This window comes from Sciurus carolinensis, chromosome 6, assembly GCF_902686445.1.
Source record: "Sciurus carolinensis chromosome 6, mSciCar1.2, whole genome shotgun sequence".
NCBI classification, from domain to species: Eukaryota; Metazoa; Chordata; class Mammalia; order Rodentia; family Sciuridae; genus Sciurus; species Sciurus carolinensis.
The window spans coordinates 126,700,106-126,724,247 of NC_062218.1; the positions used below are offsets into that span (position 1 = coordinate 126,700,106).

Genomic DNA, 24,142 nt, shown 5'->3' on the forward strand with positions numbered 1-24,142 from the left:
TGTTTTGAGGTAGGGGGAGTGCAGAGGGAAATAACCTTGTTTTATAAATACCCTAGAAACTGAGGGCCACAGAGCTTGAAGGACTGGCCAAGGATCACATGTTCAATCTCTAGGGATTGGAGGGATCTTGATTCTTGCCCTTGTTCCACATCTAACCTGAAGTTTAATTTGGACTGCTTTTAAGTATTAACAATTTTCAACCAAGAGATTTCTAATGAATAGTAATTTTCTTTCTTTGCCATGAGGGCATGAAATTACCTTCTACCTTGAAAGGCTGTTAATCATATGCTTTGGGAGACATAGACCTAGTAGTGAATCTACTTTACAAACTGCATGATCTTGAGTGTCACATTTTTACAGAATTAAATTTTATTTGTTCTTTTTAGATATACATGACAGTAGAGTGTATTTTGACATATTATACACACATGGAGTATAACTTATTCTAATTAGGATTCCATTCATGTGGTTGTACATGATGTGGAGTTTCACAGGTGGTGTATTCATATATGAACATCGGAAAGTTATGTCTGATTTACAGAATTAATTTTTATTTTCTGTGTAAAGGGAGTAATAACAGTATCTATACTTCACGGAGTTGTGAAGATTAAATGAGTTGCTCTGTGCAAAACACCTAGTAAATGTTTCTGGCACTAAATAAGTACTCAGTAAAGGTTAGTTGCTGTTAGCATTGGTGACCATCTATTGCTGGGTTTTATCCTATGACTTGCTGATGGGATACTAACAAAGGCATATTTTGGAGTTTTCTTATATGTACCATCTGAAGCAGATTATGTGGGACGATTTTCATGGGAACGCTAGGGAGAACTTGGCAAGCCATCATCTTGCTTCTTATCTAAACTATCTCCTCATAGTAAGATACCTCCTGGAATTTGGCATTTCCTCTTTTTTAGGCTTCACCTAGATCTATCTTAACCTTCCTTTTTAGAGACACCTTGTCTAAAAGCCTAAGTGGTTTGGAATCATGAGCTGGATACACCTTTTTTTTTTTTTTTTTCAGGCCAATCTTAAGAAAAACCTGTGAATCAGTGATTACTTTTGCTGCATTTCCCAAGCCCTTCAGCTCTCAGCTGTACATTCTGATGCTAAATGTTCCCCAGCTTCCTTCATGGGAGAATCACTGTGGCTTGCTCAGTCTCAAGAAGGTGACTTTGTCTTCTGTTTTGCAAAGGAAAAGATCTCTGACTCTTAGCTACTACAATGATAAATCATGCCTCTGTGTGTGTGTAGAGGAGATAGAATTGAAAATGGCACTTCCCCTTGCTATTGGGATTTTATTTGGGTTCTTGAAATCAACCTTGTGGATGGATTAAAACAAATTTCTCACTTACATGATTATAGTCAGATTCATAGAAATAGAATGTAATATGCTTGCCAGAGGCTGAAGGAAGGGAGGAATGGATATGTTTAATGGGTATGCAGTTTTACTTTGGAAAGATGAAAAAGTTCTAGAGTTTGATAGTGGTAATGTTTTTGTGACAATGTGAATGTACTTAATGCCTCCGTACAGTGAAAAATGATTAAAATTATAAATTTTATGTCACATGTATTTTACCACGCACACACACACAAATAGTTTTAGGGGCAGACTCTGGAAGACCTGCAAGAGTTGCAGAGAACCACAATTTTTGGAAGAAGCATTGTGAAAGGGGAAGTCAATTGTCCATTTTTCTTGAAATTGTGCTTATTTCCTTCATCACAAGCATTATGATGCTTCTACTTGAGAGTGGCACCATGTACCCAGCTCTGTGTCATGAATTTATATCAGGTGTCCTCAGAGGACAGTCTTCCTGGCTGGTTCCTACCAGGGAGAACCTGCCCCTGGACCACAGGGAGCTTCTGAGCTGAAGGTACTTATATATTTACCCTTGATCCAAGAAAAACAGAATAAATAATATATGCTGAGGATACATGACTTAAAAAGTCAATGTTTCCTAAATGCTGAGTTCTGCAATGCCGGTAGAACTCTGGCAAGACCCAGGGGAGAGCAAGTGTTGAGCAACCTTGAGTTTTTTCTATTCCCACTGGCAAGTCACTTAATCTCTCTCTCTCCCCCTCCCATCCATAAAAGTCATGAGTAGAAACTTTGGAGAAATTTTTGGGCATCACTGCTTTCTGAAGCAGATGTCTGTACGTTTTAACAATGATAACTGGAACTAAATTTTCCATTTTGAAAATACTTTTTTCATAAAATATGATTTTCAGTTGCAAAAGCAGAGAAAACTGCTGGCTCTTTAGGATTTTCCTTGCTAAGTTTTAGATTGTTAGGACAGATGCAGACAAGAAAATTTTTGTGTAAGTTTTCTAAAGCAAGTGCTCTATGTTATGAAATTTGCTATTATAGAACTGACCTAATTTTTTTTTTTTCAATTTCTGGATGAACCCTAAAACTAGGTTAAACCGAATAGACCATTAATAAACTATGTAAAAAATAACTCAAACATGCTTTGTCCTTAGATATTTTTTTTCCTGTTAAGTGAGTTCAATGGATCTCAGGTTAGCAATTGGTAGCTTTTTATAATGTATGAGAATTTTCAGACTCTCGGCACAATGTTTCTGGATGGTTCTTTTTTAACTTGTGAAAGTATATTGTGGCCTTTCTATAGGAGAACTCAGCTCTCCTATTCAAAAAAAAAAAAAAAAAAAAAAGCTTGGCTTCCAAGATGTCACATCATAAAGGGTGTTTTCTTTTAGTCTTTCTCTCTCTTCTAGTTCTTTCTGTCCTTCTTATTTTTTATTTTGATACAGGGTCTCGCTAAGTTGCCCACCCTGTCTTCCAACTTGTGATCTTCCTACCTCAGCCTCCTGAATCTCTGGGATTACAGAAGTATGCCACCACGCCTGGCTTTCTCTTAGTTTTGAAGAAAGCAGTCATGAACAGGGCCTTTAGGAATGTGATTAGTCACATACCTGTTTGTGAGCTTGTTTATGAAGGAGGACATTATAGGAATAGCAGCAGCTGCTGCTTGACTTTCATGAATCATGATTAATTTATATCAAGGCCTAAGTATGGAAATTCTAAGTTCAGAGCAGTTGATAATATTGATTGACTTTGGTGTACTCTGAAGTTACCCACAGTCAGTTGAAAGAAATAGTACTCTATCATAGGTCCCAGAAGATTAAAAAAAAATTTTTTTTTTGCCTATTTTGGTCACACAGGGAAGAACTCCAGGAGTGAGACATAAGGAATTGCATTCCCCTCAGCCTGATGAGCTGTGGGCATTATCCTAAGTCAGTGAACACTGTTATTAAGATCATAGGCCCTGGAGTCAGATAGACTTGGGTTTGAATGTCAGTTCTCCATTTTCTAGATATATAGGACTTTTGGACAAACTTTGTCAGTGCCTCAGGAAATAATAGTAACCACCTCGTAGGGTTGTTCTGAAGATAAAATGAGAAAATGGAGGTAAAGTACTTTAACATATTATCAACTACTGTGATTAACAGTTACTTGTGAACGGTAACTAACTGATGATGCATGTCTTCTGAATCCATGTGGGCTATTATTTCGTAGCATCAGGCTGATGCAAAACCAGGGTGGCTCTGCTGAAAGATTATGTGTTAGGTATGGGGCTCTGTGGTAGCATCTGCATAAATGCTATTTCTTGATGGCAAGACTGCCCATCAAGTCCTGAATCCTGTTGGCTGGACCTCTTCAAGTACCAGGTCCTTCATTAACCAAGAAGCTGAAATCTAAATTTGATCACTTTGGTGAACTTTAGGACTGGAACACTTACTAGAAATACAGTTTTCCTAGACTTCCATGGATTCAGGGATCCTCTTTTTTTTAATTTTAAAAGATTGTTCTTTTTAGATACACACGGCAGTAGAGTGGTTTTGATTTAGACACACATGGAGTGTAACTTTCCATTCTTGCAGTTGTACATGATGTGGAGTTACACTGGTTGTGCATTCATATATGAATGTCTGATTCACTCTACTGTCTTTCCTATTCCCAGTCCCCCTTCCTTTCCTTCATTTCCCTTTGTTTAATTTGACGAACTTCTATTCTTCCCTTCCCCACTTATAGTGTGTTAGCATCCACATATTAGAGAGAACATTTGGCCTTTGGTTTTATGGGATTAGCTTATTTCACTTAGCCCGATAGTCTTCGATTCCATCCATTTGCCTGCAAACGCCATAATTTCATTCTTTTTTTTATGACTAATATTCCATTGTATGTATGTACATATATATGTGTATACACACACACACAATTTCTTTATCCATTCATCTGTTGAAGGGCATCTAGATTGGTTCCATAGCTTAGCTATTGTGAATTGAACTCCTTTAAATATTGGTGTGGCCATGTCACTATAGTATGTTATTTTAAGTTCCTTTGGGTGTATGCTGAGGAGTAGGATAGCTAGATCAAATGGTGGGTCCATTCCAAGTTTTCTGAGGAATCTCCATACTGCTTTCCATAGTGATTGCACCAATTTGCAGTCCCACCAGCAATATATGAGTGTACCTTTCTCCCCACATCCTTGCCAATATTTATTGTTACCTGTTTTCTTGGTAATTGCCATTCTGACTGCAGTGAGATAAAATCTCAGTGTAGTTTTAATTTGCCTTTCTCTAATTGCTAGATGGTGAACATTTTTTCATATGTTTGTTGACTGATCGTATTTCTTCTCTGAGAAGTTTCTGTTCAGTTCATTTGCCCATTTATTGATTGGGTTATTTGTGGTTTTGGGGTGTTAAGTTTTTGAGTTCTTCATATATCCTATTTTGATAGTGTCCCATTGCAAACCTGAAGAAGCAGAGTCATACTGATGACTTCATGAGAACCTGAAGTACAACAGTCATCAAGTCCATTATTAATTTGCAGTGAAAACTATTACTGGTGACATATTCTTCAGGACCTACTACCATTTTTTTCTCTGAAGGGGAACCATGGGGGAGGGCAAATTGACTCAAAAGGCCGCAGAGCGAACAGGGAATAATTATGACATTTAAGTATTTATAGGCTTCAAGCTCCACAAATAGGATCTGACCTGAAGCTGAATGAAAGGATGATATCCCATGATTTAATCACTCTTCTTTCCTAGATAGTGTGAGATGGGCTGTACCTAAGGCTTTCTGTCTGATTCTTAGTTTTTGATTATTTCTTTCTGAAGGACCCTTTCTTTGTTGAGGAATTCTTTTTTGTTGTTGTTGTTTGTTTTTTAGTTGTAGATGGATGTGATGCTTTTATTTTATTTATTCTTTTATTTTTCTGTGGTGCTGAGGATCGAATCCAGTGCCTCACATGCTGGTCAAGTGCTCTATAACTGAGCCATAACCCCAGCCCCCATTGAGGGATTTTAATGTATTCAGCATAGTCTTAATGTAGCTTAGCATTGTTCTCTAGCTTGAATGTAATGTTCTTGGGTCCCCTGTATGTGGTCCAGTATCAGCCCATGTTTCCAAACTTTGTTTGCATCTCTTGAAGACTTTCATACAGAAATAACCCATAACCTTTGGCAGAATTTTTCAGCTTTCTCTTTCCTCCCCTCCCCATTTTCTCTCACTCTGAACGCTCTGGAACTACTCCTTTGTTAGAACTCCCAATCACCTGCACAGTCAGCCCACTTGGATAATCTTCAGTCTCCTATCTGGCTTGATTTTTGGTATCCTTTCCAATTGCCTGAAATGTAATGGAAATAGCCTAACAACTGACACAGTAAGCCAAAATTCTTTCCTTTTCTCCTCTTTAGTCGATGCTGGCTTCCTGTCTCTCCACTTCCTCCTGGTTTTGTGTCATGATTGCAGAGGACTGGATTATATAATCTGCCCCCCACTATAGTGAGGGGAGTTGAGGGAGACAAAGCCATAATTATCTAATGAGGGGAAATGAGGAAAGATGCAGTAGTCAGTAGTTATACCTCATTACTTATCCATCTGTTAATTTACTCCATAGTCATTATTGAACACCTATCATGTGCTAGATGTTAAGAATACAGAAGAAACTAAGATACCATCCTAGTTCTCATGGAATCCAGAGTCTCAGAGTTAAGCTTGCAAAAGCTGATTGTTAAATTTTCAGAAATTTTGTAACTATTATTAAATATAGCCATTATTAAAAATTAAATTATGTAACAAATAAATTATATTAGAAACAAATGTAATAATTACTCAGAACTCATTACTTCCTATTTATTTCAATGTTATACCTTTGAGATAATGTCTATCAAATCTCATGTAAGCAATATTATATATTGATGTAGCATCGACACATATCTCTTTCCAAATCCTGTGTTCAGTGACATCATTTGGAATCTGCCATAGTGGGAGTATTTGCACCATGGAAATTGACAAATGTTGTATCAGGGATCCCTTTCCCCCAACCAACTGTTAAACATTTACCAGCACACACTGTGAGGGGGAAAGAGACAAGTAAGAGGTGTTTGTAGTTGAGTAGAGGGAAGCAGAGTACTATGGGAACAGGGAAGGGGAACACAGAAGAATAAGCATGTGGGCGGTGGAGGATGATAGGGAAGCCTTCCAGGAAGAGGCTTGAGGAGCTGGTAGGAACTAACTAACTAACTAAGTAGACCTAGGGAAGAAAGGATGGGGACAGAAAGTGTTTTCCAGCAGAAAACAAAACTTTAGGCAGAAGAACCTACCATATTTAGGTAATTTTATGCATTTTAGTGCTATGGTAATGAGAAGTTCTCAAGGCAGTGATAGGATTATTTTCTCAGATTCATTCTTTTTTATTTTTTAATTGGTTCTTTTTAGTTATACATGACACTAGAATTTATTTTGACATAATTATAAAATCATGAAATATAATTTGTTCTAATTCAATCCCCAGTACTTACCTTTCTCCTCCCTTCCTCCTACCTCTGTTCTCTTCCCTCTGCTCCATAGATATTTCTGCTATTAGTTTTTTTTTTTCTTTTTAAATTAATGTCTTGTCAGATTCATTCTGAATGCAATGAGAGAGTAGTAAGAGACTTCACACAGAAATGCCTCAGCCACATGGACATTCTGGAGAACTCCTTCTGGGATTTGGGAGGAGGTTATTGAAATGATCCAGGCAGAATATCATACTAGCCTGGAATATGGTTGTGGTGTTAGTGACTGTGAAAAGGGAATGCTGTCCAGATATGTTAAAAGACATAGGACTATAGGATTTTTGGCTGAATGTGAGGGACATGTATGAGAAAGGATATTAAGGATAACAGTCTAATTTCTGGCTTGGTTGGTTAATGGGTCATTGATTATGTCTCTGTGATTAAGAATACAGAAAAAATAATTGGCTTGAGAGAGGGTGAGGAACATTAATTTTGGATGACTTGAGGGCGTGGCAAAGAACATCAGCTTTGGATATGTATGAGTTACTTATCTAAGGTCTAAGTAGGAGAGTCAAGTAAGACATTGGGTATGTGTATGCATATTTGGAATTTAGAGGAGGAGGAAGGTGGTTTGCTATGAGAAGGGCTCTAATATTTAGAGCTTTATATATTTATGTATATTTTAGAGCTTATATATTTTTTTATAACTTTATAATCAATATTTATGTTTATTTATAGTTTAGTTCTGAAGGCCAGCTCTACTTTTCTATACTTGTTAGCAGTGGTTATGTAAGACTACTCCACACTGCTCTGCTGTCTAACACTTGTAAAGACAAGTGAAGTGTTTTCAGGTCAAAACTCATTGAAGGCAAAAATGTAATGAGGGCCCAATGTTGATGTGGCCCTATGCCAGACAGGCTAAATTGTACAAAGAGTCCTCACACACATGGCGAGGGCCCTCCAGGTATGTTGAATCTGGTGTAAGGGAAAGAAGTGGTGAGATTTGTACCATGAAAAAGTAATCAAACACAGGGCAGTATTCTATATGCCAGTTGAGTTATAGGCCAGAACTAATATTAAGAATTTATGGAAAAAAAAATCAAAAGAATTTAGGGAAGGAAGAGATCACTTAGGGCTGAGGCATTAAAGCATCCTAGAGGAGGCAAGGCTTAACTGTTCCTTGATGAACAGGTGTTTAGATTATGACACAGAGGGATCAAGGGAAATTTTTCTGCAGTGAGTTGTTCATCTGCTTGATACATAATAGATTCTTAGTAAATGTTTGAATTAAGTGAGACAAAACTTGTGTTGAGGTTCAGTACAGTTTGAGAGGGCCTTGCATACTATGCAGGAATCATGACTTTATCCTGAAGGCTAATGATTTTTCAGCTTTTTATTTATAGAGCCCTTTTGAAGGAAATCTTACATGAACACTGATATATAGAACAAATAGCCCTGACTAGCTATTAATCCAGCACATAATGTTCATGGCCACTGTGAAGAGATCTGTGGACAGTGAGGATCTGAAAGACATGATCCCAGTGGCCTTTCAGAAGATTCACTTGGCAATGGCAAGCACTTGAGGAGAAGGCATCTGGAATGGGGAAGAGCAGGTGGGAGGCCACTGTAGTGGTCTAAGCCAGGAAAGAAGAGAAGTAAAAATCCCAGGAAGTAAGATCCAAGGCCAGCTTTGTCTATCCTTACGGCTGTGAGTCTTGACCATCTCTCATATGATTTCCTAAATGGGGTCAGTAGGTTTCTGAGAGAGTGGGAGGTATGTCTGAGCTACCTTCCAACACTCTGGGGTCTGTTGATAGGTTGTTAACCTTTTTACGAGTTGGTCTAGGGGATCATTCACTTCAGTGGGTTCACCATGGCACTAGTGTTATTTTGAATGAGTTTATTTTTTGAGTAACAGGTCATTGTGTGGAATCAATTAAATTATTGAGGCAGACACTTAATGGTTTTGTAAAGTTGACTAGTTTGGTATATCTTGATTCTGCTATAGCTTGTCTAGAAAATGGCTCAGATGATCATTTCTGCTTATTCCTATAGGAAAGAATGAGTTTTCCTGGTCCATACTTTCTCACTACATCTATGATTGATGACCCATTTGAATGTTAACTATATGCAACTTGAATGTTTCTTGAACTCTGGACATTGGGGTGCAGATGAAGTTTCCTTTGTTCAGCAGTCAGAGCTTCAGGTCTGGTGGGAGGGGCATAGATAAATTGATATGGAGAAGTTGGTGTAGGTTGCATACCTCTTGTCAGGTCATGAAATCCTGAAGACTGAATCGCCTCAGTTGATCTAGATGGAGATTCTTGGAGGCTGGTGTGAAATTAATGGGGACTGGAATTAGTTTATACTTTTGGAGAATTCAACCACTATGTGCTTAGAGTAAGGATATTTACTGATAAATATTTTTTGCCAGAAAGTGTCTTGTGGGTTTGTCTTCCCAGGTAATTGCAAGTATGTGAAAAATTGCAAGTAGAGTGAAAATTCAGAGGCCCTGGACTTGGACAAGAGGTTGGGAATATAACTCAGTGTGGTCTGTGCTTTGCAGGTAGGGAGAGTGGATCTACCACCCTTATTTGGGGTCAAGAACTGAGAATGCTGGAGATTGGGCCTTGATAGGATGATGGGGCAATCTATTGGAACTAAGTAAAGATCTGGTATAGGTTGAGGGAGAAAAGGTTGGGGAGGAAATACATAATTGAGCAAATCTGTTTTTGGGCATGTGGCCATAGGCTGAGGCATATGTACGTGTGTGTGCATTTATGTACATGCATGTACTATATTGCTGGTGTGTTGGGGGATGTAGGCTGTGGAGGAAATAGCTTGAGGATGTTTGTATGATCTCGTATATGATTTTTAACTTCCCTAATCTCTCAGATACTCTCTTTAACATTGTGTCCTCTGGAAGGTCAGTGAGTTGCCAAGAAACTTGTACCTTCCAGAAACCAGGGATTCAGAACTCACTTCAGGTTTCCTGTATCTTCACAGAGTTTCAGAGCAGGGAAAGAAAGAAGCCTTTGGTTCCTTCTGATGTCCTTCTGCATGAAGGATGGAAAGGACTTCAGATAGATTGGGGGAACTGATGTCCTTTTCCTGGGTAACGCTGTGGCCATCAGCAAGACACTTGCTCTTTCAGGGATGACATAGTGTGAATTACATTTTGTTGGACTTTAATCCTCTGACAAAAGGCAATTGATGTTTACCAATGTTGGTAAACACAATATTGTATTAACAGGGACCTATATTGTTGTTGGACCATTCTAGAAGGCTGGAAAGTACAAAGAGCAGCACAAGGAATAATGAGCTTTCCTGTTCATTAACCACAGTAGAGATTATTCTTAGTGCTTCCAAAGTGGCTCTACTTGCTCTATACCTCTTCCACTTTTGTGAAGTGGAGTTAATATTTTTTTCTGGATTTTTTAAATCTTACTTGTTTCCTGTCAAAGTCTTTCAGTGGTTCCTTGATCCATGCCAAATTTTGTTTTTTCATCTTGGCTTTTAAGTCTCTTCATAGTTTGGAGACAATATTTTTAATGAATATTTATGCAGTTATTTTATAGTTTCTAGATTTATACCAGGGACACAAGTATGGTTTAGTATTAAAAAAGTATTTATGTGGGTGTGTCTCTGTGTCCTCTATTCTGTACCATTGATCTACTTGTCTATTTTGGTGCCAATACCATGCCGTTTTTGTTACTATTGCTTTGTAGTGGTATTGGGATACCACCTGCTTTACTCTTTCTGCTAAGGATTGCTTTAGCTATTCCGGGTCTTTTATTCTTCCAAATAAATTTCATGATTGCTTTCTCTATTTCTATGAGGAATGTCATTGGGATTTTAATAGGAATTGCATTGAATTTGTATAGTGCTTTTGGTAGTATGGCCATTTTGACAATATTAATTCTGCCTATCCAAGAACATTGGAGATCTTTCCATCTTCTATGGTTTTCTTTAATTTCTTTCTTTAGCATTCTGTAGTTCTCGTTGTAGAGATTTTTCACCTCTTTTGTTAGACTGATTCACAAGTATTTTATTTATTTTTTTTGGAGGCTATTGTGAATGGGGAAGTCTCTGATAAGTAGATGATGATACATAGCGATGGGGGAGGGGGCAGGGGGAAGGGAAGAATGGAAGAAGGATGGATTGTGTAGATGGAAATGAGGGGTGGGGAGGGGGCAGGGGAAGGAAAGATAATAGAATGAAACAAACATCATTACCCTATGTACATATATGATTATGCAAATGGTATGACTCTACAACCACAGAAACAATAGTTGCACCCATTTGTGTACAATGGATAAAAAAAAAAAGTATTTATGTGGGTATGGTGGCGCATGCCTGTAATCCCAGTGGTTCTGAAGGCTGAGACAGGAGGATAGTGAATTCAAAGCCAGCCTCAGCAAAAGTGAGGTGCTAAGCAACTCAGTGAGACTGTCTCTAAATTAAAAAATACAAAATAGGGTTGGGGATGTGGCCCAGTGGTTGAGTGTCCCTGAGTTCAATCTTTGGTACCACACACCCCAGAAAAGGTATTTATGTTATCCACCACATTAAAAGTTTAAAGGAAAAGAATTCACATCATCATCTCATTAGATGAATAAAACCATTGGGTAAGATTCAGTATATTGCTATTATTTTAAAAATCCTTAATAAAAATAGAAGGGGATTTTCTTAACCTGATAAGGAGCATATACAAAAATCTTATAACAAACATATGCAGTGGGAAAACAACAGGCATCTTTAAAATCATGAATATGAAAAGAATACTATCACCTTTTCTATTTGACATTATGTGGCCATCGATAGTGTGAAATTTCTTTCAAAAAAGAAATGAGAGACCTAAGAATTGAAATGTAGGGAAAAAAACTCTAGCATGATATGCAGGTAATATGATTTTCTATATAGAACACCTAATTGAATCTGTGGCCAAATTGTTAGGAGTAAAAGGGTCATTTGATAAGGTAGCAGAATATATAAAATCAGTTTGCCTAATTTGATTATATTTTATGAACTATAACGATCAAAATATTATCTTTTATGACAAAAACTATAACATACTTGAGAATAATTCTAATCAAATATGTGTAAGGTTAATCTATAGAAAAAAATAATGAAAACTTGGGTGACATTTAGGAAGGCATAATGTAAGAAAGGTGCTGGTTCTATCCAGATTAATGTATAAATTCATTGTAGTTCCTATCAGAATCACATCAAGATTATTCACAGAACTTGATAAGCTTATGCTAAAATTTGTGTGAATGAGTAAAGAAACCAGAATAGTCAAAACATTTCCTAATAATAATAATAGCATTTGGGATTTTCCCTATCCAATATGAGGCTTTATTACGAAGCTACAGAAAAAAATGTGGTACTGGTCCAGAGATATGAAGTGACCAGTGTAATAGGTTAGAGAGTCCAAAAATAGATTCCTGTCTATTTGGAACTTTAATTTGTGGCCCAAGGTGGAATTACAGATGAGTGGGAAAAATAAGTATCAATTAATGGAAATTACGGGAAAAATTAGATTTGTTTCACTTCATGACATATAAAGGAATATCAGATAAAATTAGGGCTTAAATATCAAAAGCAAATGTTAGACTTTTAGTATAAAACAAATTAACATCTTTCTGGCTTTGGAATAAGGAAGGACCCTAATTCTAAAAGAAATTATGCTCGTAGGGTTTCTTATATGAAGTTTTTCATCTTTGCTGTGTGCTTCCTCTCTGATCACATTTTCTGGCTTGAGATTTTCTTTACCTGCATAAACAGGTAGTCATCTTACTTTGTGTTTCTCTTGATATTTATCTTCCTCTGCTCAGCTAATTTCCTTGTACCCAGAATCCAAACAGTCCCTAGTTCAGATATCTGTGGCTTATATTTGCATGCTGAACTGAGGGAGGGAAGGAAGCCAAAAGAGGAGTCTGTTATGGTCAGACAAGCTGTAGGTCTGGCATGCTGCTTATAGTTGATTCTCAGTGTGAGATCTGTGCAGACTCTCAGGCCTCTGGAACATTCTCTTAACCATAACAGCTCCTTTCTCTAGCCAGTTGGCAAGGACAGGAAATAAGAATGGACCGAGGCCTACAAGTCAAAGGAGGCTACTGTGTCCTGGAGTTGGAGTAAACTGCAGGTCCCCAAATCTACATAAGAGGAGGAAGTTCTGTTTTCATACTAGCAAAATAAAACTTAGCTTGGTCGAAACAGGTAGCACCAAGGTAAGTCTGGGGCATTGGAGTCAAATAGTCTCACCAGTTTGGAGAGAATATCCTTTCCTTGCCCATTCTTTTGGTTCTTATTCCTACCAGCCCCTCTCTACCACTCCACCCCATGAAATGAACAGATATTCAAGAGTAGTTGGGCAGTTACCTGGCATTGCATAGGGTTTGAGTGTTTTGTCTTTTGATTTCGGGACAGAGGGTGTTGAGATTATGGATGACTCTTGCTCTACCCACCTGCTCACTAAATCTACCCAGATGTCCTTTCTTCCCACATCAGTTGCAGTCCCTTGTCTCTCTATGGGATTATTGTTTCTTAGAAACTTTCACTACTGTGCCACTGTACTTCATGCCAATATGATCTTTCTAAAGCACAACTTTGTTCATCTGCTTCCCATCCTGCTTCTCTGAAACACTTTGGTGTCTTCTCATTGTTTTGGAAAGAGTTCCAAACTCCCCAGTCTCCTAACCTTTTATCTTGATACTCTTCCTGTACTCTCCTCCAGTTTTACTGAACTGCCTATACTTTGAATACACTTTGCTCTTTTTCTCCTTTAGGTCTTTGTGCATACTGTTTCCTGTCTGTCTTCCTTTTTACCTAATTTCTGCTTTTCCTCCAAATCTTTGCTTCTAGAAATTTTCTCTCAATCTGTCATCAGTTTCTCAATTGGATCATGATACTTACAATATGATGTTTGAAGTTTAGTTGACTTTCACCTCCATTGAACTCTAAGCTTTGTGATGGCAGGAACTGTGCCTTATTTGTTTTCCTTAAATTTCAGTATGGAACTTGGCACATAGTAGCCTTCATTAAATATTTTAGTACTTGTACCTTTTCTTTTTTCAATTTTTCTTTTTTGTAGTACTGAGAATTGAACCTAGAACCTCCTGCAAGCTAGGCAAACACTCTACCACTGAGCTATATCCCCAGTCTGTCTGCATTAAATATTAAGTGAACAAACATTCCAGTGTGGTGAGTGATAGAGTGCTTAGTCCCCCTCCAGTTCAGGAAGGAAGGTTGGGGACAGTATGAGGACCTCTCGCAAAGTCACACTGAATTTGGTGAAAGAAGCTGAGCTAGAACCTGGCTGTCTTCATTGGAATGCACTTTGTATTGGAAGTTTCTGCAGAAATGCTGGACAGTGTATTTCCTTTTTGCTGGTCTGTGATGAGGAGAATGGGCTGACAGAGATGCTCCTGGTGGGTGGGTAAATGCACAGACTTGTGGCAGTCAGATGAATGGGTTTACTAACATGTTCTCTTTCCCCTCCCTTTTGCTTACTGTTTTCAGCGTCAAGCCAAACTCCCAGCCACTGATGCAGGCCGGGGATGATGAGAAGAACCAGAGGACAATCACTGTCAACCCAGCCCACATGGGGAAGGCCTTCAAGGTTATGAATGAGCTGCGGAGGTACTTTTCCTGTCTTGCCTATGCCCTTTCAGAAGTAACTTGCAGGGCGAGCTTTATCAAGGACCAAGAACAGAAGTCAGAACGCCACCACCTAGTGAATTCTGACTCTTCCCCACCCACTCTCGGTTACTTGGCTTCCTTCCACTTTTCAAATTCTGAGACAGAACAACTTTGCCAGAAAATCTCTTTCCTTTGTATTTATTTAACACCTATCATTTTAGTGATTAATCACAGGGGAAAATTCCTTTGTAGTTAAAGCAAGTCTGTTCCTAAACTTGATTTTCAACTGAACCAGCTGCTTGAAAACCAATAATAGAATGACTGCAACACCTCCACACAATTGCAAATTAAAGATTGTGGATGTCATGTATTTTTTTTTTTTTTTTTTTTTTTTTTTGGCCTCTCTTTCATGCCTTGGGTTGAGCTTAGCTTGGGAAGACAACTACATGAATGGAAGAATACCTAACTCCCTAAATGCAGTTTGACTCTGTAAAGAAAGCAGTGAAAAAAAAAAAAAAGAAAGCAGTGACATGCAAATTTACTCATCTCAGAACTGAATGGTTGAGGTCTGTGGGCTGTTGGTAAGGCCAATGCGTGTGTGTGTGTGTGTGTGTGTGTGTGTGTGTGTGTTTGTGTGTGTGTGTGTGTGTGAGTGACAGCTTCCTTGGCCCACCTTTCCACCTTTTTTCTTTATAGCTCTTGTGTTCCCAGGGGCCAGGGACAATTTCTGAGTAATTTTGATCTCTAGCACTTGGTACTTCATAGGAGCTTTGATTTATTTACCAAAGATGCCCAGAGGTACTGACTAGGCCCTGGGATGGGTAGGTGGAAACAAAATCAGAAATGTAAATGGGTTATTAAAAATCATCTTTCTACGGTGCAAATAGGTCTTATGAAGGAGGAATGCTTCAGGTGTCTGACAGGTATTAGGTGTGCAGTTTGTTTCTTAAATGATGCAGAAGAAGCAAGTATGTCAGACTGACTTTGGAGAATACTTCTTAAAGGGAGATGATGCTTAACTGAATTTGGAAGATTGGGTCAGACAAATGAAGGGTATTGGGGGTAGGGAGAAATCTTCTAGCCCAAGAAGTGTTTGTTGAGTGGGGAATGAACTACTTTTAAAAGTTCCATCTGAGTCTATGTTTGTTTCCTCATTTCTTCTTTTTGCACACCCCAGTCTTTGGCATTAAAACCAAGTTAAATTAAATTTGTCTTATGCTCTACTGCTCAATTTTTATTAGGCCCCCTGCCAGATTTCCTGGAAGCTCTGCCCCTAGCTGTCTTAGGCATTGGGCAGGGCTGATGTTCATGCCTATGGGCACGGTCTCTTGTCACTAAAGAATTTGTATGTTGTTCCTTAGACACTATTGGAATCCCCACTCAGTTTTCTAGGATATGGCTTGTGTCCTTTGTCTGATTTAAGAGTCTATTTAAGAATCTAGTTCTCTCATCAGGCCTTATTTGGCCTGGTGCAGCCAACTCCAGTGACCACTGAAAGGGAGAGCTTAGGGAATACGTAGAGGATTCTCCCTACCCCCATTTTACATTACCAGCATCATTTCATTTTCTTAGAAAGCTTTAAATAAAGTTATCCTAAGTCCTCATTGCATTTGTCACAAGTTACTGGGTATTTGTATCTTTCCCTAAGAGCACTGGCTTGACTTGGATTTAATTTCCCATAGTCCTACTGCTGCTTTTTTGTATTATTCAAAGTATATTCTGAGGAATGTTCATTTTCTCAGGATGCTCTGTGGGAAAACAGACCTGTACCCAAATGAGTTTGAAAAAGTCTATCTATTGTACCTTTCTGAGGTTCTTAATGTGTATAGACATGTGCAGTATACTTGCATTTCCCTCACATAATTGACTGTAGAAACCTTTTTGATTGTTGTTATGTAAAGACTGAGTATTTTGTGAAGTTTGTTTGGAAAACACTGATCTAAATATCAGACATAGTCCTTTGCTGAAATTTAAGTAAATAATCTTCTTCTTCTTTTTTTGGTGCTGGGGATTGAACCCAAGGCCTTGTGCATGCAAGGCAAACACTCTACCAAATGAGTCATATCCCCAGCCCTCTTCCTCTTTTTGATTGACCAAATGGACCACAATCTGTATGTATTTGCCTGGGAAATATTTAGTTCAGGTTTAGGTGTGAATTTCACTTTCACTTTTATTTATATATGTATTTTTGTAAAAGAAATGTATTTATTGTAGAACATTTAGAAAATACAAATGAACAAAAAGTCACCTGTGGTTTTAAAATTAGTGGTAACCATTGTTAATGCTTTGGAGAATATTTTCTCTTCTTTAAAATATGTTTAAACCTGATTTTTTTTCCCTGTAGCCCTATGTTGAACAGTTTTTCTATGTCACTGTTTTATAGCATAAAATGAATGAATGATATTCTATTTTTGCTTTATTAAAAAAAAAAAAAGTTACCTCTTGTGGGATGTCTAGGTTTTCCCCATTCCTTATATGAAAAATATCTTCAGTGGTTATCTTTGTAGCAGTATAATGTAGTGGCCACAAACACAGACTCTGGTTTCAAATCTTGACTCTAGAGCTTACTAGCTGTGCAACCCTGGGCAAGTTAATCATCTCCCTGACCTTACTTTTGTCACCCATAAAAAGAGGTTAATAATAGTACCAGTCTTGCTGGGTTGTTAAGAGAATTAATGAATAAAGTACTTAGAACAGCGATAGCACATTTATTACTGTTGCTAAATATTTGTGCACATTTACAATTATTTCTATAGAATTAATTCTTAGAAGTAGACTTGCCAATTTCCACAGCCTGTAGTGTAATAACAACTGTTTCTTAGATGTTGCTGTGAGGCCCTGGCACACAGTGAATATTCTGTGTTAGCTGTCTGATGATGAGAAGGAGGAGGAGGTAAACACTCTGCTAGGTGGCAGGATATGACAGTAGGTAAGAGAATCAAAGTCTTTCCTTCCATGGAGCTTGTAATCTCATGGTGTTCAAAGGCTATATCAAATTCCAAGATATTTAAATGATAGTCTTCTAAAAACTGGAGTGAAATAGGTGAAGCAGGCAGAAAGGGGGCCTGGATTAATACTTGATTGGGTGACTTTAACAGGAACTGGAGAGAGGGTGGGCATACTTTGTGTAGAGGAAGGCCTGGGTTACAGCATTTTGCCATGAAGGATTAAACTAACGAAATGTTATATGATATTCCAGGGACCTAGGGTTATTTTTCGTGTTGTTTTCACATTCCCTTCCCTTAATTTTATGGTATATTAGCTCAAGCACATGTGGGTTTTTTTGTATTTTATGAATCACCCAATTCACAAGTTTCCTATACTTTTTTAGGGCCATGGTAGAGGATGGGCTGTTGACATGCCAACCACCCAGCTTTCTCTCCCTTTTGCATTTCATTGCTCTGTTCTAGCCAGATCATAGTGCCTCTGTGACTTACCATCCAGCCAATAGTGGGGATGTGGTTCTTTTGGAACGGCATACCCTGACTGGTCCTGAAAAGAAGGGAGCAGGAAGGACAGAGCAACCAGTGAGCATTTAGAACCCACAGTGTTTCCTATCTCAACCTGACAGGATTCCCCACTCCCTGGCTTTGGTGCAGGCGCTTGAACCCAGGTCTTGGCACACATTAAGCATGTGCTTTACCACTAGCTACACACCAGCCCCTTGACTGTTTTAACTTTTCATTTCACCATTGGAAACAGGTCTCAGCCCTCATTTTTTTTTTTTTTTTTTTTAATTTGGATGGCCTGACATTGTGCCTTTATTGCTAGCAATGAACCATCTAAACACATTGCTTTCTGTTTTTCTTTTTCTTTTGGTAACAGTTTTATAAAGCAATAATTAGTATGCCATATAGTTCACCTATTAAAAGTATACAGTTTAATCACTTTGAATATTTTCCATGTTATACCACCATACTCAATTTTAGAGTATTTTCATTGCCCAGCTCCCCAAGAAACCCACTTTAGCAGTCACCCACTTCCACTTCTTCCCCTGTCTTCATCCCTTTCCCCTTTATAGCTCCAGGCAACTACTAGTCTACTTTCTGTCTCTATAGATTGACCTATTTTAGAATCATGCCACATGTAGTCTTTTGTGTCTGCCTTCCTTTCTCTGAGCATAATGTTTTTTAGGGTTCATCCATGTTGTAGCACATCTCAGCACCTCATTTCTTTTTACTGCTGAATAATATTTCATTACATGGATACAGTACACTTGGTTTTTGGCAGTATTGAATAATTCACTTCAATCATTCACATACATGTTTCTGTGTGGATATGTGTTTTCATTTCTCTGGGGTATATATTTAGGAAAGGGATTACTGGGTCATATGGAATTGCTGAACTGCTTTCCAAAACAACTGTACCGTTTCCATTTCCACAAGCAGTGTATGAAGATTTTAATTTCCCCTATTCCTCTCTTAACACTTGTTGTTACCTGTTTTTTATGATAGCCATCCTAGCGGGTGTGAGGTGATATCGTAGTTTTGATTTACATTTCTTTGGTGACTAAAGATGTTGAAAACAATTTAATGTTTTTATGAACCAATTTTTTATCTTATTTAGAGAAAGAACTATTCTGCTCCATTGCTCAATTTCTTAAAAAATCGGCTTATTTTCCTATTTGTTATTGAGTTCTAAAAGTTTGGATTCTTGTGTTCTAGATAAAACCCTAGTATCAGATAGATGATTTGTAAGTTGTTCCCATTTTATGGATTGGCTTCTCACATTCCTGATGGAGTCCTTTGAAAAGTACAAATGTTTTAATTTTAGATGTCTATCATATTTTCTTTTGTTGTTTGTGTTTTTGTGTTATAGCTGAGAGACCATTGCCATACTTGAAATCATGAAGCTTTACTCCTATGTTTTTTTCTAAGAGCTTTATAGTTGTAGCTCTTTCACTTAGGTCTTTGATCATTTTGAATTAATTCTTATGTATGGTAGGAGGTAGTGATCCAACTTAATTCTTTTGCCTATTGATAACCAGTTATCCCAGCACCATTTGTTGAAAAGACTGTTCTTTCCCAGTTGAAAGTTCCTGATGCCCTTATAAAAAAAGATCAAAATCAATTAACCATAAATGTGAGGATTAATTTCTGGATTCCCAATTCTGTTCTGTTGATCTGTATAGCTACCTTTATGCCAGTTCTACATTGTCTTTTTTTTTTTTTTTTTTGGGAGGGGGGTGGGTACCAAGGATTGAACTCAGGAGTACTTGACCACTGAGTCACATCCCCAGCCCTATTTTGTATTTTATTCAGAGACAGGGTCTCACTGAGTTGCTTAGTGCCTCACTTTTGCTGAGGCTGACTTTGAACTCACCATCCTCCTACTTCAGCCTCCTGAGTCATTGGGATTACAGGTGTGCACACTGTGCCAGGCTACATTGTCTTTTTTTCTGGCTCTCCCCTAAAACACACATACACACACGCACGCACGCATTTTTAATAATAGATTCAGGGTCTCACAGAGTTGTCCACGCTGTCCTCACACTTGTGATCCTCTGTCTCAGACTCCTTAGTGGCTTGGACTATAGGAATGCATCACTTCACTGTGCCTGGCCTTCATCCTCATACCCATCTCCTGTCTCTAAACTTCAGATCTGCCTACTTGATAACCCCACTTAAATGCCCAGTACACAGCTCACATGTCCAAAACTTAACTTCCAAATCTTAAAGGAAATACCTTGTGGGAATAAAGAAGAGAAGGAATAAACTAACATTTGCCAAGTATTTACTATTAGCACTGTGCATTATCTCTTTTATGGTACATCTCAATTCTGTGATACTCTGGAGATAGTGTTTATTTGCCCATATTAGAGAGTGGTGGGACAGAGGCTTGAATCTGGGTCAGTTGGATTCTAGTACCACCTTCCTAACAACTACACTGTACTTTACCTCAAGTGGTAGAGCATATAGTCCACTTTTCTCTCCTTAAGATAGTTCTTTAGAGTAGTATCATAGCTCATAAAAAGTAAAAGGAACCAATAGGATTCCTGGTAAGTGAAACAGAAGTGCTTGTGAGCTTCATAGTGCTTTGGTGCTGCTGTCTTTCCCCTACGTTCAAGGGAAAGTCTACCTTGAGTTTTTGGCAAATTTCTCTTGGCCATTTTCCCAGGAAGAGTTTGTTTGGCCTTGAGATTTGTTTTCGACCTGTTGGAATTGCTCTCTTTCACTTGTTTAACTGGATCATCTCTATTCCCTATTCCTTCTTATCTCCTTCTCATTTGTTCACAAATTATCAACCTGACTGGGTATGTGCAATACATTTCACTCTGACATTTGCCTGTTTGCTTCTAGCACCAAAAATTTCACCCTTTTTTGTCAATAATTTCCTCATTGAAATACTGGTAACTATAAAAATTATTATTCATAAATAGCAGTGATAACTATAGTCTCCTAAAATTCTTAATAGAAGTGAAAGTATCCAAGGTGAGTTTATTCATGTCAGGAATATAATTTTTATAATAGTTTTGACCAGACTTAAAAAACAGCCTGTTTTCAGGTGACTTCTGCCACCCCATTTTATTCCTACGATGTGTGTCCTATGGGTTACTAAGATAGGTGAGAAAGCTGTGGTGAGCTTATTTGTTCATGTTCTTATAGGGACAGAGTCAGTTCTGTTCTGGTTCAGGTTGGTGTGTGAGGTCTGGTGCCCACTGTGTGGAGAGGTCCTAACCCCTGGGTTCTGCCTCTTGGTACCCACAGGTCTTACCTTCTCAGAAGCCCACCACTCGTACATTATGCCATATCTGAACATTTCCTGCCCACCTGTTGTAATGGAGCTGACCTGTCTTCTGTCTTTTCTTATTCTGAGCACCAGCCACTTGTGAGGCATTGCGGTACAGTGGGAAAAGCACTGTTTTAGAGTTGAGAATCAGCCTTCTTAAGCATCTCTTCACATCTCTGGACTTCATAGACTACACGACCTCCCAGGGTATTGCAGCTCCAGCTGTCTCAGGCCTTTCACATTTCTCTAAATGAGCCTTAATAGTTGATGGTGGCTCCCTGTCAATCTTTAAATATCCATTCTGTCTACGAATATGGGTAGATTCCCTTTATTCATTCACTTCTTCAGAAAAATTTAGGGTAAAAGGATGGTTACAACTTTCTTAATAGTTGCAGTGACTGGAGCTTGCAAAGGGTCTTCAGGAAGTTGTGTGTGTGCAGGTGGAAGCTTCTTGGTTTTAGTGTGAAATCTGGATGTAAAAAGAAATGCTGGAGTCTGGCTTGCCTCTTATAGTTTTGCACGTGGGCGGAACCCTCGGGGAGTTGTTAGCACTTGGTCTTGCTGGTGGCACACCTTGGTGGCATGCTCATGTACCTTGGCATTCCGTCACTCACTGGCAACCCCAATTGTTGCCACTGTTCCCTGAGCCTTTGTCCCCCCAATTCTCACTCAGAGCTGATGGTACTGGGAGCAGAGAGTGAAGATTAATGAAGCAGCCTGACTTTACAGCCACAGAGTAGTTGAACCTTTCTTTGTAGAAGGTTTATCAAGTACTTGGATAAGTTGAGGAGCCCATCCCTCTGCTTAACTCAAGATAGAGAAAATCTCTATGACTGCTTTGTGTGGCAAACTAATGTGAAATCTGGGTGGGAGAAAATAAAATAAAATCATAACTTTGTATGATGTTGGTAGGTGTGAGTGCTGTGACCCATCCTGTCCCTTCACTGGTGTTTTACAGTAAGCAGCTGTTGTGTGACGTGATGATTGTGGCAGAAGATGTGGAAATAGAAGCCCACCGTGTGGTCCTGGCAGCCTGCAGTCCCTACTTCTGTGCCATGTTTACAGGTATGGTGAGGGGCACACAATAATCTAGGATGTGGGGCTGTAGCACTCTGGGAGGACATTGAGGGTGGAGGCACGTGGGGAGGGAGGATTGAGAAGGCTGTGAAGCCTACTGTGAGGAGTTTCCCTTTCTCATCTTTGCATTGTGGAGAACTTTTGGAACCAAAGTCTCAACCAGGCCACCTGGATGTGTAGCCCTTGTCCAGAGAGGAAGAGAGGTAGAGTCATGTAGCCCACTAGTCCTCAAGCTTCAACATGCATCCAAGTGGGGGAGCTTTTTAACAGTGCAGAGTCCTAGGCTCATAGCCAGGCCTTCTGGTCTCTCATTTTACAGAGGAGGGACATTCAAACTGAGCAAGGGGAAGGGACTTGCTCAAGGTCATTCAGTGAATGAATGGGACTTGGCTTCTTGACACCTGGCCTAATGCTCTATCATTGGACCCACATCTTGTCCTTCCTTAGCATTTCCTTCCAGACAAGGGCCTGGTGTCTCCTCTTTATAGAGGTGTGGAAGAGATTTGAAGAAATGATGGTGGGGATTAATATTGAGGAGACATAGGAATGATCAAAATTTAGCATAGTTTCAGCATCTTTGCCAGCTCCCCAGGGATCCCTGTTTCCTGGGCATGCCTAGGAAAGGATCACATTTCACATTTACTACTCTGGGCTGAATTTCCTGAAATCCAGGGGCTGAGCTTCCCATCTAGTGTTCCTAATAGCACCTCCCCTGAACCATGTACTTCAGATAAAAGGAGGTCATCAGGACTTGTGAGACTCTCTGACTGGGTCAGATTTCCCTTTCTCAGGCTTTCTAAGAACTGTGCTCCTGCTCTGAATGTGGTGACCATCACTCTGCATTCTGTTTCTCTGGTCTGTTTCCTGGTGTTAAACTCTCTCTGGAGTAGTCACAAACTCAGTTGCAAGATTTTTATTTCCTGGGCTGGGGATATAGCTTAGTTGGTAGCATGCTTGCCTCGTAAGCACAAGACCCTGGGTTCAATCCCCAGCACCGCTAAAAGGAAAAAAAAAAAAAAGATTTTTATTTCCTTTTTACCCCTTTCCTTCATCTATTTTTTCTAAAATAATTTATCTTGTCTCCCACAGTTATTTAGCTGCAACATTAATAAATAGCTTTGCCAGTAGCTCTTTGTGTGTGTGGTTTGGAATGTCCAATATTGAGGAAAACCTGTTGGAATTGCAATGAATTGCAGTGTTGGTTTCACTTTTGACTGATGAACTTGCTTCTAGGGTAGAGGAAATGCCTTAGAAAAGACAAAACAATGTTAGAAATTGGGAGAAAGCATGCTTCTGGAACAGGTCTTGGATTCTAGTAATTGACGAGAGACTGCAAGAGAAGAATGCCAATCTCATGTAATGCCCAGTCCAATCCTTCCCTTGGATTGGTTACCATCCATCCTTCCATCCATTCATTTATTCTTCCACCCATTCATTTTCCCATCCCTGAAAACACTATCCACATATGTAGATTATGGGAAAAGATCAGAAAATGTGAGTAAGCAAAAGAAAAAATAATTAATTTTTGAAAATTATATATACTACAACTCCCAGGTGAGATTATGGTTTATACCCATTCAGATTTTATATTTATAAAATGAACATATACAAAATACATCTTTCAATATAAATGAGTTCATTTTATATGTACAGTTGAAATGTCTTTTTTGATAGGTATGATTTTTAAAATTGCTATTCGTCTTCCTGAGGAATGTTTTCTTGCTCTTTGCCCATGTAACTGCTATTCATCTTTCCTTACTCTACACACATCACTTCCTCAGGAGGGCCTTCCATGACCCCTCCAGACTAGGTTAAATCCCTTTGTTACTTACTTCCAATGTACCTTATACTTCTGTCTAGTATTATTACTGATCTCAGTATTTCCTCAA

General features: G+C 38.7%; 1 protein-coding gene across 3 annotated transcripts in view; it reads left to right on the forward strand.

Annotated features, from left to right (window-relative positions):
• The window catches only part of Klhl3 (kelch like family member 3), a 98,502-nt gene that overhangs the window by 2,636 nt on the left and 71,724 nt on the right, over positions 1–24,142 (forward strand). For 2 of the 3 annotated variants that reach the window (XM_047556642.1, XM_047556644.1), the window contains exons 2-3: positions 14,328–14,447; positions 22,135–22,241. In XM_047556642.1, the coding sequence (XP_047412598.1) occupies positions 14,328–14,447; positions 22,135–22,241 (227 nt within the window). Of the gene's footprint in view, positions 1–14,327; positions 14,448–22,134; positions 22,242–24,142 lie in introns of those variants that run through there. The other variant, XM_047556645.1, reaches the window with a different exon arrangement.